This window comes from Herpailurus yagouaroundi, unplaced genomic scaffold, assembly GCF_014898765.1.
Source record: "Herpailurus yagouaroundi ecotype Mexico unplaced genomic scaffold, PumYag 208, whole genome shotgun sequence".
Classification (NCBI taxonomy): Eukaryota; Metazoa; Chordata; class Mammalia; order Carnivora; family Felidae; genus Herpailurus; species Herpailurus yagouaroundi.
In genome coordinates this window covers 3740917-3755307 of record NW_024412439.1, presented here as the reverse complement: position 1 = coordinate 3755307, position 14391 = coordinate 3740917, and the positions used below count along the sequence as shown (strand labels likewise).

Genomic DNA, 14391 nt, shown 5'->3' with positions numbered 1-14391 from the left:
TGTCACACTAGGTAAGTCATCCGGAGCCTAAGATCTACATCCCCTCCTGCCCTTCCTCTCACCCACTTTTCCTACTGATTGCCAAGCTTTAAGCATCACCTAAACCTCTTGGTCTCCTCAAGAGAGAGCTGATCATTTGTAGTGTATGCCTGGACGTGATCTCTTGATGTTCTCTTTAGATCTGGGGATCCAGTTACCCATGCCAAAATCGGGGACAGGTAAAAGGAAGGAGTCTGGCCACTGTAGCTCACTCCAAATTTATTCTCTGTGCGTCTTATAAATAGCATTCCCAACAGCACTCACGCACACACACACACACACACACACACACACACACACACACACGTATCTGCTTCATAACTAATATTTTCTGGGTACGCATGTTATCAATCAGGTTCTCAAGATAATACATTCTGCATAGCTCATTTTTCTGTGGTACAATAATATCTTGCCTCTGTTTTAAGGAAATAATTATGTAATGTATGTTTGGATGGGCGCAGATGTTGGTTGCTTTTTGTATTCATGGCAAGTATATAGTAGATACTAGTTATCTACTGTACAAAGATTCTAATACGTTTGTAAACCTAGGCCTTGAAAATCAGGAGATTCTCTTGAGTTGGCTAACCAGTTGGTGAATCAAAAAGAATGGGCTCCCACCTTCCTTAAAGGTGAAGATTTACATTATCAAGAAATCATTGGTGGGCGCCTGGGTGGCTCAGTGGATTAAGCATCCGACTCCTCGTTTCAGCTCAGGTCATGATCTCACGGTTCCTTAGTTTGAGTCCTGCATGGGGCTCTGTGCTGACAGTGTGGAGCCTGCTTGGGATCCTGTCTTTCCCTCTCTCTCTCTCTCTGCTTCTCCTCCATTCTCACTCTCTCTCTCTCTCTCTCAAAACAAATAAATGAACTTAAATAAAATAAATCATTGCGGCACCTGGGTGGCTCAGTCAGTTAAGCATCCAACTTGGGCTCAGGTCGTGATCTCGCGGTTCGTGGGTTCGAGCCCCACGTCGGGCTCTGTGCTGACAGCTCGGAGCCTGGAGCCTGCTTCGGATTCTGTGTCTCCCTCCCTCTCTGCCCCTCCCCAACTTGTATGCTCGTTCTTTCCCTACAAAGAAACTCATCCTGCCACCCTCTCATCCACTCCATTGGGTACACTGAGGTGGCCTGGGATTCAGTTCTCTTACCTGTAGGTAACCTGGTTGCCCTCCGGAAAACTCGGGACCTGCATGGTTTACTTAACAGGGACTCCTGGGTCACAGTTTGTTGACTGGATAACGAGTCCTTCAGGCTGGAAACCTGAGTGCTAGACCTGGAGAGAACTTCCACAAGGCTGTTTTCTTCCCTGTCCTCTTCTTTCTCCTTCTTCTTTTGTTTGGCCTTGTCCAGGGAGTACTGCCACTTTACATTCTCAAACTGGAACATGAGAATATTGCTCTCCGTGTTGATCACCATCCTGGAACCAAAGCAACAAGATCACCCACAAAAGGAGCGTGAAGGCCACCACCGCCCGGGGCCTCCAAATAAGGCATTTCTTTTTTTTTTTTTTTTTTTTTTTAATTTTTTTTCAACGTTTATTTATTTTTGGGACAGAGAGAGACAGAGCATGAACGGGGGAGGGGCAGAGAGAGAGGGAGACACAGAATCGGAAACAGGCTCCAGGCTCTGAGCCATCAGCCCAGCGCCTGACGCGGGGCTCAAACTCCCGGACCGCGAGATCGTGACCTGGCTGAAGTCGGACGCTCAACCGACTGCGCCACCCAGGCGCCCCATGGCATTTCAATCACGGTCGTGTCCAATGCCGAGGCCAAGGGAACAGCGCCCAGGGGGAGAGACTGTACAACCAGGATGGTGTCGGCTACTGGAGGATCTGGAGTGATGAAAGGTAGCCGGCGGGGCGGTGAGGGTCGTTTCCTTTAAAATTAAGTGTAAGCGCGGCCATATGTTCTGATTACTTCACTTTCCAAGTTAAAACATTTTTTTAAGTTTATTTATTTTGAAAGAGGGAGAGAGAGAGAGAGGGAACAAGTGGGAGAGGGGCAGAGAGAGAGGGAGGGACAGAGGACCCAAGGCAGGCTCTGTGCGTGGGGCTCGAACTCACAAATCGCTAGATCATGACCTGAGACGAATTCTGGCGTTTAACCAACTGAACCACCCAGGCGGCCCTCAAGTTAAAATATTTTTAAGTGAATTTCCATTCACGGAGTGAGTACCAAGTTCCTAGGGTGCGCAGCGCAGAAAACTTAGCTACTCTGCACCCCACCGTCTTGAAGTTCACTCTTTTTCTCAAGCACAGTATCCAAATACCACGTTTCTATTGCTGTGATGGGGATGAGGAAAACTATAACAGAGGACTTTGCTCCCTCTGTCCCTCCATCATCCCCAAAGTCTCTGAGCATGCCCTAAATTTAAACAGAACAGCTGTGGGGCACCCGGGTAGCTCAGTCGGTTAAGCTCTTCAGCTCTGGTCACGATCCCGTGGTTCATGGGATCAAGCCCCATGTCGGGCTGACAGCACGGAGCCTACTCAGGATTCTGTCTCTGCCCCTTCCCCACTCTCTCGCTCTCCAAGTAAATAAATAAGTGTAAAAAATAAATAAATAATAATAATAAATTAATAAAACATCAGGTTTTTGTTCTTTACCAAAAAAAAAAGGAAGGCAATATGGTTCAGGGAGATTAACTGATGTCTCAAGTGATCTGTGTAAAAGACAATTCTATTTGGGTATTTTCACATAATATCACCCTGAACCTAGCATATAGCAAGTGTAATACTATATATAATTAGTCATTGTTCTGGTTTCTGTAAACCCACCGGCTCAGTTCTTCCCCAATGGACACTGGACCCGTCGCTATAGCCATCCCCCACCCTCCCATAAGTCTCCTTGCGTTAGAAGTGGGCATCAGAAGGGGCACCTGGGTGGCTCAGCCGGTTAAGCTCCCGACTTCGGCTCAGGTCGTGATCTCACGGCTCGGGAGTTCGAGCCCCGCGTCGGGCTCTGTGCTGACAGCGCGGAGCCTGGCGCCTGCTTCGGATTCTGTGTCTCCCTCTCTCTCTGCGCCTTCCCTGCTTACGCTCTGTCTCTCTCTCTCTCTCTCAAAAATAAATAAACATTAAAAAAAAAAAAAAGAAGTGGGCATCGGAGACAGATGGTCAGAGAAGGCAGGGCCAGGGAGCCAAGCAGGGTCTACACATTCACGGCAGTGCCTTACTGTACTCACGGCCTGACTTGCCCAGACATCCAGAACAAATTGAGAGCAATGTGAACCCCGACTGCTAAGCTTTGTGCAAAGTCCGATTAGTCCCCCGCAAGACCATTACCTTTCTACCGCCAAAATATTACCCCTGTATAGCCAAAATATTACCCTTCTACCGCCAAAATATTACCCGTCTACCGCCAAAATTGGAAGAGAGCACTGCCCACTCTCTCCTCCTGCCAGCAAAGCCAAGGCTGGTGTCCCAGGGGAGCAGAAAATCATCCAAACAGAATTGCTCACGGCTCTGACCTCCACACCTACCACCCACCTGTTGCCCTCAATAAAGAAGGACAGCACGGGGTCACCTCTGCCATTGACTTTCATCACCTTCAGACAGTTCCCATTTAGGAAATTGTAAATGCGGATCTTGCCGTCGGCACAGGCGCTGATGACCCGGAGGAACAGAAGAGCCACATGAAGCACCTCCCTGGAAGAGAACAGAGCGGCAGGTTGTACCCGTGTGTTGCTGGAAGGCTTGGGTGTGTTGGTAGCGTGGGGTATTTTGTGTATGGTGGGGAGGCAGCGGTCACGACTGCCGTACCGGTTTGCCAGCCATTCACCTTCAGGACGTGGCTGTCCTCTCTCCTCCCATCCCGAGGTTATTTTTCCTGCAGTCCGGTCGCAGTGCCACAAGGTGGCGAAACACAGAGGCTTCTGTCGCGGGTTTTGTGCTTTTGCATTTTTGTTTTGTTTTGTTTTGTTTTGTTTTGTTTTGTTTTGTTTTGTATTTCTTTGGGGTTTTTTGGCCGGCGGGGGGGGGGGGGGGTCTGATCCAGAGGTGATCACGCTTTCCTCTTACAATTTGGTTCCTAGCTAATGACTTCTGAAAAAGTCATGCTGAGAACTTACTGTTTTGATGCCTTTTCAGATAGTATCACTAGATATTTTTCAGTGATCTCTACACGCAACACGGGGCTCGAACAACCCCGAGATCAGGAGTCACGCTCCACCAATGGAGCCAGCCAGGCGTCCCTAGCATCAGTGAAGAAAGAAATCCACACATGGGGAAATGATCTTTATAGGAAGCAAAAACCCAGTGTTTAAGCAGTTCCTTTGGGATCTTAAATGAGCGGCTTGCATTCTTCCAGTGAAACGTCCCGAAGGAAAGTTTTACCCAGGGACGAAATGTGGGAGCTCCCTTTGGTGGTGACCAGCAGAAGAGAGAGGGCCAGGTGACGTAGATGCTTCCCACAAAACCTTCCCACAACGGCTGCAGCCAAGCGGGTCTCCAGACGTGTGGAGTATTCAGCTACAAAATGCAATTACCCCATTCCTGTTAATGATACTAAAAAATTGAATTCGGGAGCGCCGGGGTGGCTCAATCGGTTAAGCATCCGACTTTGGTTCAGGTCCTGATCTCGTGGTTCGCGGGTCCAAGCCCCGCACCCGGCTCCGTGCCAACAACTCGGAGCCTGCTTGGGATTATTTCTCTCCCCCTCTCTTTACCCCTCCCCTGCTCAAGCTCGTGCGCTCTCGCTCAAAATAAATAAACTTAAAATTTTTCTTTAAGTGGAATCTGATGCCACCAATTTGTTAGATCTTATGTGTCTACCAAGTCCGTGGATCCCTGCCATCTGTACCCATCCAGGTCTGTCTATGGCCTTGCTCATGCGCTACCTTCTCCACAAAACCACCCTTTATCTCCATCTTCTCCCCTCCCCTCGCACACACATACACAAACCTCAGGTACACTGTTAAATTCTCACAACCTGTCTCTTACTCATCTTTGCATGCCCAGCACCTAACACAAGGCCCAGCTCGTAGAAGGTCCTCAATCAATATCTGATGAAAAGGTGAGTGTCAGCTCAGGTTTTGGAGTATGATTATTGATATAATGTGTTAACAGAATGACATTCACCCCATACCATCCGGCCTTAGCCCTGGTCAGATCCGCGGGTCAGATTAAGACATTTCAAGGCCCCAACCACTAGCAAAACAGAAACAACAAAGACCTTGAAAGCTACAGCATGCTTAGCACGTTCAAAGGACAGCAAAGAGGTCAATGTGGCTCCTGTGATGGATAGATCAGTCGATCAACTGGTCGCCCCATCTAAAAGTGAAAATAAGAGGCACTTGGGTGGCTTAGTCGGTTAAGCTTCTGACTTGGGCTCAGGTCACGATCTCGCGGTTCATGGGTCGGAGCCCCGCGTCGGACTCTGTGCTGACAGTTCAGAGCCTGGAGCCTGGTTCGGATTCTGTGTCTCCCTCTCTCTCTGCTCCTCCCCTTCTTGTGCTCGCGCGCGCTCTCTCAAAATAAATAAATAAACATTTAATAAATAAATAAAATAAAAACATATAATTACAATTTTCAGGCGACATCCTAAAGCTTGACTCTTTCCTTTCGTAAGTTTTGATAATCCAGACAACATGCTAAGAGGCTTACTGATAACCCCAGATAAATCACTGGACAGAAGCCCTTCCCAGCACCCACTCACCAATAACGCGGTCACACACCACAAAGAGTAAACACACACACGTAACTCAAATCCCCTTCCACTTCCCACAAGGCCAGCGTGCCGGCTCAAGAGGTTCCTACGAAGACACGAGGAAATCTAGGGCCATATTTTACCAAATGACTCTCGGTGATAGGTCCCCTAGAAGATCCATTCACTCTTTGAGTCAACTAGGGTAGCATCTTGTTTCCCTAGAGTTTTTTATAACGCACGCAGGGGAAGAAGCATTGTTCACGCGGTACAAGAGTGACATCGCACAGCCTATAAAAACCCGTGGCCGTGGCAGAACCGTTAACTGACCACAAGATCCTTTCCAAACAAGCTCAAATGTGACCTCAGACTACTTCTCCACTGGCTCCAAGCAGCCACCACCACTAAACTGGGATTGGAATTGTAAAATGAGACGTTTGCCGTCCTGGAATAGAATGTTGCCGGCAGGCTTGTAAGAAAGCTCCTTCTTTAACCCCTTGGTTATTTTTAAATCTTTGGCACTTGGATGATTTTAAGTAGAGGCCTGGGGTAAAGACCAACCCCAAGAATTTTCAGTTTACTGGCATTGGCATTATTTGGGATGGCTCTGCAAATGTTCATAAACATATGTAAGCATGTGGCCATTCCACCCTGAACGCGCCTAATGTCGTCTGATAACGGATATAAATGTGTCACATGTGTCATGAGCCTAACATTTCAATAACTTCTCGAAACCCACATCTAGTATACCATTATTACAAAATCTGGGCTGTGAGGGAAAAGGAGAGAGTCCCACATCCATCAACCAGGGCTTTCCTGGCACCTACTTCGGATGCTTGAAGGCCATGAGGCACCGCTCGTACTTTCCCACCATGCTCCAGGCCATGACCAGGCCATCTGCACCTCCTGAGACGAGATGCCACGGGTCAAAGCACAGACACTTCACGGCTCCCTCGTGGCCAATGAGAGTCTGCAAGAGAAGATGCCTCTGTTTTCAGCCCATCTGCCACTCAGACTGTGAGTCCTCCAAGGGCCAAAGCTGGAGGCTTCTTTGGATGAATCCCAACACACTCCGCCATTCTTTGCTTTTGTTCGGAAAAAGCCAGTGGTGTCCATGCCTCCCTCTCTGCAGAGCTCTCTCCCCAGTGAAGGAATGATTAAGGAGAGCCTTGCTCCTGACGGCTCTGTGGCTGGGGCAGGCCTCCTCTTCCTGGAGTCCGAGAGAGGGCCAGAATTCACCATCGTCTTCTGCCACAGGGGGAAGGGTCAGGTGTGTTCCAACCCCAGGTCCCTGCCAGGACCACAGGACACTTGGGGCCTCCCCGTGCCTGCTACTGCCGGTTAGACCACGGTGACAACAATACTGACGGGAAGAAAATGCACCAGCCGGCCCAGCAGCTTCTCGCTGTGCTCCGGTGTTCCCGGCACAAATGTCTCTCAGCACCGCCCACTAGAGCCAGGAGGTTTCAACTCTAGCAACACTTTGGGTGCGTGTGAGCATTCAGTCGCTTTCAAGAGCAGCCACTGTTCTCTTTTCACCAGAGAGTAAGGAGAAAAACTACTGTGACTTTGTTCATGTCCTTACCCCATGCAAGAGTCGGGGTAGAATGTTCTGGAAAAGGAAAAGCCACTGTCAAAAGACCCTGAGCCCGTATATCATACTGAGTCAGAACGTAGCCTGCTACCACCACTTGCATGCCAACGTAAGTCACATGATCCCTGACCCTCCACAGTCTCAGAATGGCCCTCTTTTGGGGTGGGGTGGGGGGGGCCGTGGGAGGGGAGTTTCCCCTAAAATTCTTCAGGACCACCCTTTGGGTGACTCTAACATGATAGCTTTAAGATGGTCTGAAGAGCTCTATGGGGGAGACCGTGAGTCTCCTCCCATCCATGACCATCGGTACCCCCTCCCCCCTCCCCGCCCCCGCCCCCGCCAGCCCACTGCTCTCTCACCTTTACCAGCTGGGCCGTGACAGTGTGCCACACTTTGACTATCCCCCGCTCACAGCTGCTCACGATGTAGTTGTCATTGATCCTGGCGGCCCAGATGGGGTCTTTGTGTTTGAGCGTCTTCAGGCACTTCCCTGTCTCGACATCCCACTCTGAAAGGGGTGGGGAGGGGCGCGAAGGCAGGTTATGGTGGAGTTCTACAGCCCAGCACAGAAGCCACGCCCATCAAGGGAGACCCTAGAAGGCCTCCGCCTGGCCCAGCACCCCTGCAGGCTCACCAACAGCTCCAGGAGCCTGCAGCACAGAACTCCCTGCCCGTGGGTCCCTGAGAGAGCCGGCAACGCAGAGACCTTGGCTCTAACCCTACAACTCAGCCTTGGGGTCCCAGCGCTAGACAGCTCATCTCTAATAAGCCTCCTTCTTTTTTTTATTTATTTGTTGGTTTTAATATGAAATTTATTGTCACATTGGTTTCCATACCACTCCCCGTGCCCATCCCGACAGGTGCCCTCCTCAGTGCCCATCGGCCCCCCCCCCCCCCCCCATCAACCCTCCCTTTATTCTCAGTTTTTAAGAGTCTCTCATGGTTTGCCTCCTTCCCCCTCTGTTAACTTTTTGTTCCCCTTCCCCTCCCCCATGGTCTTCTGTTAAGTTTCTCAGGATCCACATAAGCGTGAAAACATATGGTATCTGTCTTTCTCTGTATGACTTATTTCACTAATAAGCCTCCTTCTTGAGCCTGAAAAATACTTGCTATTGAGTGGATTTCAGGAAAATCACGGCATGTGTTTCATGGCATTATTCCTTCCAGATACTATTCGCCTGACTCACCCCATCTATGTCCAAAGGAAAAGCAAGTTGTCTATCCTTATTTACATTTAACCATATTTCTGGGGGTGCCTGGGGGGCTCCGTCGGTTAGGCACCTGACTTCGGCTGACGTCACGATCTCACAGCTCGTGAGTTCGAGCCCCGCGTCGGGCTCTGCGCTGACATCTCAGAGCCTGGAGCCTGCTTCGGATTCTGTTTCTCTCTCTCTCTCTCTTTCTCTCTCTCTGCCCCTCCCCCACCCCTCAAAAATAAATCAACATTGAAACCATTTTAACGTTTGTTTATTCCTTTTAAACAACCGATTTCTGAATCTGACTTCTGGATTTTACTACTTGAGAGACGGCCACAGCTGGGGGCAGGCTTCACCTTTCTACCACCCACCATCCTGCGAGTGTTGGGAAGGTGTGAAAATAGATGAGCAGGTGGGAGAATAGACCTTAAAGGAAGAAACTGGAAGCAGGCACCACAGATTCGGGAATGAGACCGTTCAAGTTGGCCCCATCAGCCCCAAAGTACCTCTCAGGCAACAGAGTGTACGACCTAAGACCAAGTAATGACCACAGCTGATACCTCCGTAGAGCACTAACGACGAGCCAGGCCCCATTGGAAGTGCTTGGTGTATATTAACTCGTCTTCGCGAGACAGCTACTGTCTTTATTCCCCACTACACAGATGAGGAAACTGAGGCACAGAGGGGTTCAGTAACCTGCTCAAGATCACGCAGATGGCAAGCAGATAGAGCTGGGATTCGGACCCTTAGAGCCTGGCCCCAGAACCCATGCTCTTAACCACATACGCTAGATCAACCCTAACTTCTGTAAGTACGCTTTCTTCACTTGTTTTTTCCATATACGTTGGCCTCTTATCCAATTAGAAAGCACAAAGTTGATGGGCTCCCGGCTGGCTCAGTCAATACAGGGTGTGACTCTTGACCTCGGGGTTGTGAGTTCTGAGCCCCACGTCGGGGGTAGAGATTGCTTAAAAATAAATTCTTTAGGGGCGCCTGGGTGGCGCAGTCGGTTAAGCGTCCGACTTCAGCCAGGTCACGATCTCGCGGTCCGTGAGTTCGAGCCCCACATCGGGCTCTGGGCTGATGGCTCAGAGCCTGGAGCCTGTTTCCGATTCTGTGTCTCCCTCTCTCTCTGCCCCTCCCCCGTTCATGCTCTGTCTCTCTCTGTCCCAAAAATAAATAAACGTTGAAAAAATAAATAAATAAATAAATTCTTTTAAAAAAAGGGGGGGAAGAAGGCTGAAGGATGAATTAAAAGATTCATTGGGAATCGTTGGGAAAAGATTCATCGGGGGAAACCCAGGGGGAACAGGTAGGCCAGGAGGCTGGGACTAGGATTAGGGGGAAGAGAGAGATCTTGGGATATTTTTTTTTTCCATCATGTATTTTGTGAATTAATTTTGGCCTTTTAGATATTGTGTGAAAATGTGGTATCTTTGATTACCAGGAGTTTGGGGTGCCCCCTTAAGTTTTACACCCGAGGTGAGAGCCTAGCTCCCCTTGTCCTAGTTGTAGCCCTGCCGGGGGCCCCCCGAGACTCCCTCAAATCTGGAGGCCTTGTCTGCCCTTCCATCTCCAAACTCTCCTCCTTTCAGGCCGTCTGCTCTACTCCTCAACGCAGTCGTGGCAACGAGAACTTCCGGTCAGGTCAAGGAGGAAAAAGAGGTGGGGAGTAAAGTTTCTTAAGCAGGTCTGAGTGCCGGCGGATGGAACATCACTCCGCTTTCGCTTTCCTGCCCCTTTTGCCCCCACCTAACACGGCTGTGACTTCCTGGGTCCCTCGCCTCCCTTCGCTTTGCGTTCTCTCCTCGTGCTTTGCAGGGGAAATCTCCACGCCTGGCGTCTCCACCGTTCATTCCAATTGATAGCCACCAAACCAACGCAGCTGGAGCCCCAGACCTACGGTGCAGTCAACTCGCGTGGCAACTCACACGTGCATCTGCCTCCTGCAGTCCTCACCCGGGTGTCCTTGGGACTCCCGTACCCAGTGTGTTAGCTTTCTATCGCTGCTGTAACAAATTCCCACAAGGTTAGTGGCTGAACGCAACACAAATGTACTATCTGACGGAAGCCTGATGTGACCTCACAAGGCTAAAAAAATCAAGGTGTCCGCAGAGCTGTGTTCCCTTATGGAGATTCTGGGGCTGGAGGGATCCGTATCCTTGCCTGTTCCACCTTCCCAGGGCCACCCATATCCCTTGGCTCATGACCCCCTTTCTCCATCTTCAGAGCCAGCAACGTCGCATGTGTCTGAGCACTCCTCATTGTCACATCTCCTTTTGATCACGGACAAGACAGTTTCTGTTTTTAAGGACCCATGTGATTACCCATCTGATAACCCAGGGCCGTCTCTCCCTTTTCGGGTCCTCAGCTTAATCACATCGGCAAAGTCCCTTTTGCCGTGCAAGGTGACACGGTCACGGTTTCCGGGGATTAGGAGGTGAACGTGTTCGGTTGGCCATTATTCTGCCTACCACACTCAAGAGGTCCAAAACTGAAGCCAGCATCTCCCCCTTCGTTCCTCACCCTACCCTATTCTTCCACTGTGGTCCTTATTGCCATTAATGGCACTTCCAAATACCCAGTGACCTGAGTTTAAAAGTCCGGCCTCATTATCTGCCCTCCTGTCACCTCATGTAAACTCATAGCCACCTGACTTTCTTCACACTTGCCTGTTCTTGGCTATTCTTTTTTTAAATTTTTTTTTTTTAACATTTATTTATTTTTGAGACAGAGCATGAACGGGGGAGGGGCAGAGAGAGAGGGAGACACAGAATCTGAAACAGGCTCTGGGCTCTGAGCAGTCAGCACAGAGCCCGACGTGGGGCTCAAACTCATGGACGGTGAGATCGTGACCTGAGCCGAAGTCGGATGCTTAACCAACTGAGCCACCCAGGTGCCCCCTGTTCTTGGCTATTCGAAGATACCACCGCAGTTCTCCAGACTGGGTACTGTCTTCACTTGTCCCCATCTCCACCCAGTCCCTTCCCTCCAACCTTCTTCCACACTATGACTAGAGTCATCTTTCTCAGAAACACATCTGATCATGTCAGTCCACAGCTCAGAGTGCATTTATAGCCTCCTGCATTCTATAGGATGAAGGTCAACGTCCTACCCGGATGCAGAAGGCCCTTGATAATCTGGCCCCAAACAAAGTAACCAGCCTTCTGTCCGACACCACACGCTCTACTGCAGCCGTACCCAGCAAGGGGAAATTCCCCAAATACACCATTTTCTTCAACCTTCTGCAAATTTGCCTGTGCTGTCCCTTCTACTTAGAACGGCATTCATTCTTCCACCGCTTGTAGAACGACGCATCATCAAGACCACACTCAAACAGCACCCTGTCTGTGGCGCTTTCCCTCACTCTTATTTCTGTGGTCCCTTAGAACTCCGCGTGTTGGTTAGGAGCGCGTGATCTAGAGTCAGACAGCCCTGGGTTCAAATCCCCACTCCACCACTCAGCGGCTCTGATCTGGGGCAAGCTGGTTTTTTCTCCGAGTTTTGGATTCCTCATCTGCATCCATGCCACAGGCTTCTTGTGAGGGTTGAATACGATAATATATGTAAAGCACCGATGTCAGTCATGAACTTGGTGCTCAATAAATGGTGGCAGTTACTATTCACATATTTATGATCTCCTCCATTGTATATTTATGTATCTGTCTCCATTATGAGATTATGAGCCTCTTGGGGAAATAAAAAGCCATATTGAACAGGATCATATTCATTTTTTTTAGCACTTAGCACAGCGTCTAGCATATTGTAGGTATTCCGCAAATAGTTGTGAAGTAAATGGATGGATGGATGGATGGATGGATGAGTAAAAGAATGTCTTCCTACAGAAATGAGCTAAACAAGTATTTTGACAACCCATGGATTTGGGGAAGCTTCTTAGAAAGTTTAAGGCATTTCTGTCTCACCTTTCACCTGGCAATCTCTTGCTCCGGATACAAGTCTGTTCATATATAAATCCATGCAAGTGACTGTCCCCTGATGGCCATTGAAGATTCGTATACAAGCCCCACTTTTCAGATCCCAGTATCTGCAGGAATCAGGCCAAAAACAAAAAACAAGAAATGCTTTTGAGATTCTTCTCAGGGCCCAAGGGATCATATGGCACACAAGTTCCCTTAGATCAACAGTTTGCTGAAAGGCAGCAAAGTTTCAGGGTTAAGCTCAGAGTCAGAGGCCTGGATTTGATTTCCAGTGGCAGCACCCGTTAGGTGTAACTTTGGGAAAGTTACCTAATTTCCGTGTAAGTGTCATTTCCTCATTGGTGAAACGGAAATGATAATAATAATAGTTCCCTCTTAGGGTTTTTGGTAAAGAATTAAATATACAAATTGGATGATGGTCACCCAGGCGTGATTTCCACCCCTAGAGGATATTTGACAATGTCTGGAGACATTTTTGGCTGTCACAAGTAGGGAGAGAGCTGCTAATGTATCCGGTGCTATGGTCCAAGGGTACGGCTAAATGTCCTCCAGTGCACGGGACAGCCTCCACAGAAGGTACCTTCCAGCCTCAAAGTTGAGAAATCCTGCATTGATTCGTGTAACATTGGAACAGCGATCAACGTGTAGGAAATGCATAATAAATGTTGGTTGGTATTACATTGGAAGAGGTTTCTGGAATGACCACCAGGCTTAAAACCCATGGCACCCATTCAACAGCAGAGGTGGTCTTCAAACAGAAACAACAGAACAATCTACTTCAGCCATTTGGATCCAAAACGTCTTATGGGTACTTCTAAAGCATATCTTAGAGATCTACGGGAACAGAGGTATGAGTCACACTGTTCTTTAATAAGCAAATTTGCCTGAGGTCTCTCAACTGTCGCTGATACAGACTCGCATTTCACCCGGATTGCTTTTATGACAGGGCAAAAATGTAATGTTAAGGTAGTAGATTCTGGAGTGAGGCTGCCTGAAGTCCAATCCAGTCCATCACCTACTTACTAGCTGGTATGATCTTAGAGGAGCTAATAACCACCCTGTATCTCAGCTTCCTCATCTGCAAATTGAGGCTAATAATGGTAGTTGCCTCATAGAGTTCTTATGAGACTTGGTACATAATAAACGATTGATAAGTGTTTCTTTTGTTTTCCTTCGAATGTGCTAAGCTTTTTCTTCTAATACTCCCAAAGGGGGGCGCCTGGGTGGCTCAGTCGGTTAAGCGGCCGACTTCGGCTCAGGTCATGATCTCGCGGTCCGTGAGTTCGAGCCCCGTGTCGGGCTCCGTGCTGACAGCTCAGAGCCTGGAGCCTGTTTCAGATTCTGTGTCTCCCTCTCTCTGACCCTCCCCTATTCATGCTCTGTCTCTCCCTGTCTCAAAAATAAATAGAAACAACAACAACAACAAAATATATAATACTCCCAAAGGTCCTGTGGCCTTACCCATCTGTCACAGGTATGGGGGGAAGGGAGAGAATGACTAGGCAGAGCACCAAGAATTTGCAGGGCAATGGAAATAATTCTATATGATACCATGATGATGGATACATGTCTTTATGCATTTGCCCAAAGTCATAAAATGTACACCACCAAGAGTGAACCTTAAAGTAAACTACAGATTTGGGGTGACTTATGATGTGTCATTGGAGGTTCGCCAGTTGTAACAAATGTCCCGCTCTGGCCGGGGAGGCTGTGCATGTGAGGAGCACGAGGTAATGGGAAATCTCAGTACTTTGCTCTCAAACTTTGCTATGAACCTAAAACTACTCTATAGGAATTGTCTTTTTTAGAAGATGTGTTTGATGCAAGAACAGAAAAACAAACCAAGAGTCTACAAGAGAGAGCTCACAGAGACATTCTCATCTATATGTGGGGAAATCACCATATGACAAAGATGGCCCCACAGGTCAGTGGAGAAAATGGCAGGTTCCTGGCTAAACAACCACTGTGGGGGAAACTGCTCA

General features: G+C 48.8%; 1 protein-coding gene and 1 long non-coding RNA gene across 5 annotated transcripts in view; one reads left to right on the top strand and one right to left on the bottom strand.

The window, feature by feature from the left end:
• FBXW10B (F-box and WD repeat domain containing 10B) overlaps nt 1-14391 on the bottom strand; it is a 34412-nt gene that overhangs the window by 7897 nt on the left and 12124 nt on the right. For 2 of the 4 annotated variants that reach the window (XM_040453145.1, XM_040453146.1), the window contains 5 exons: nt 12395-12516; nt 7635-7783; nt 6509-6651; nt 3527-3685; nt 1188-1456 (listed from right to left, as the gene is read on the bottom strand). In XM_040453145.1, the coding sequence (XP_040309079.1) occupies nt 1188-1456; nt 3527-3685; nt 6509-6651; nt 7635-7783; nt 12395-12516 (842 nt within the window). The remainder of the gene's footprint in view (nt 1-1187; nt 1457-3526; nt 3686-6508; nt 6652-7634; nt 7784-12394; nt 12517-14391) is intronic. The other 2 variants (XM_040453148.1, XM_040453147.1) reach the window with 2 other exon arrangements.
• On the top strand, nt 1800-9502 carry LOC121015865 (uncharacterized). The gene is made up of 3 exons (XR_005784006.1): nt 1800-1985; nt 6788-6789; nt 9459-9502. It is a non-coding gene; the product is annotated as an uncharacterized LOC121015865 (long non-coding RNA).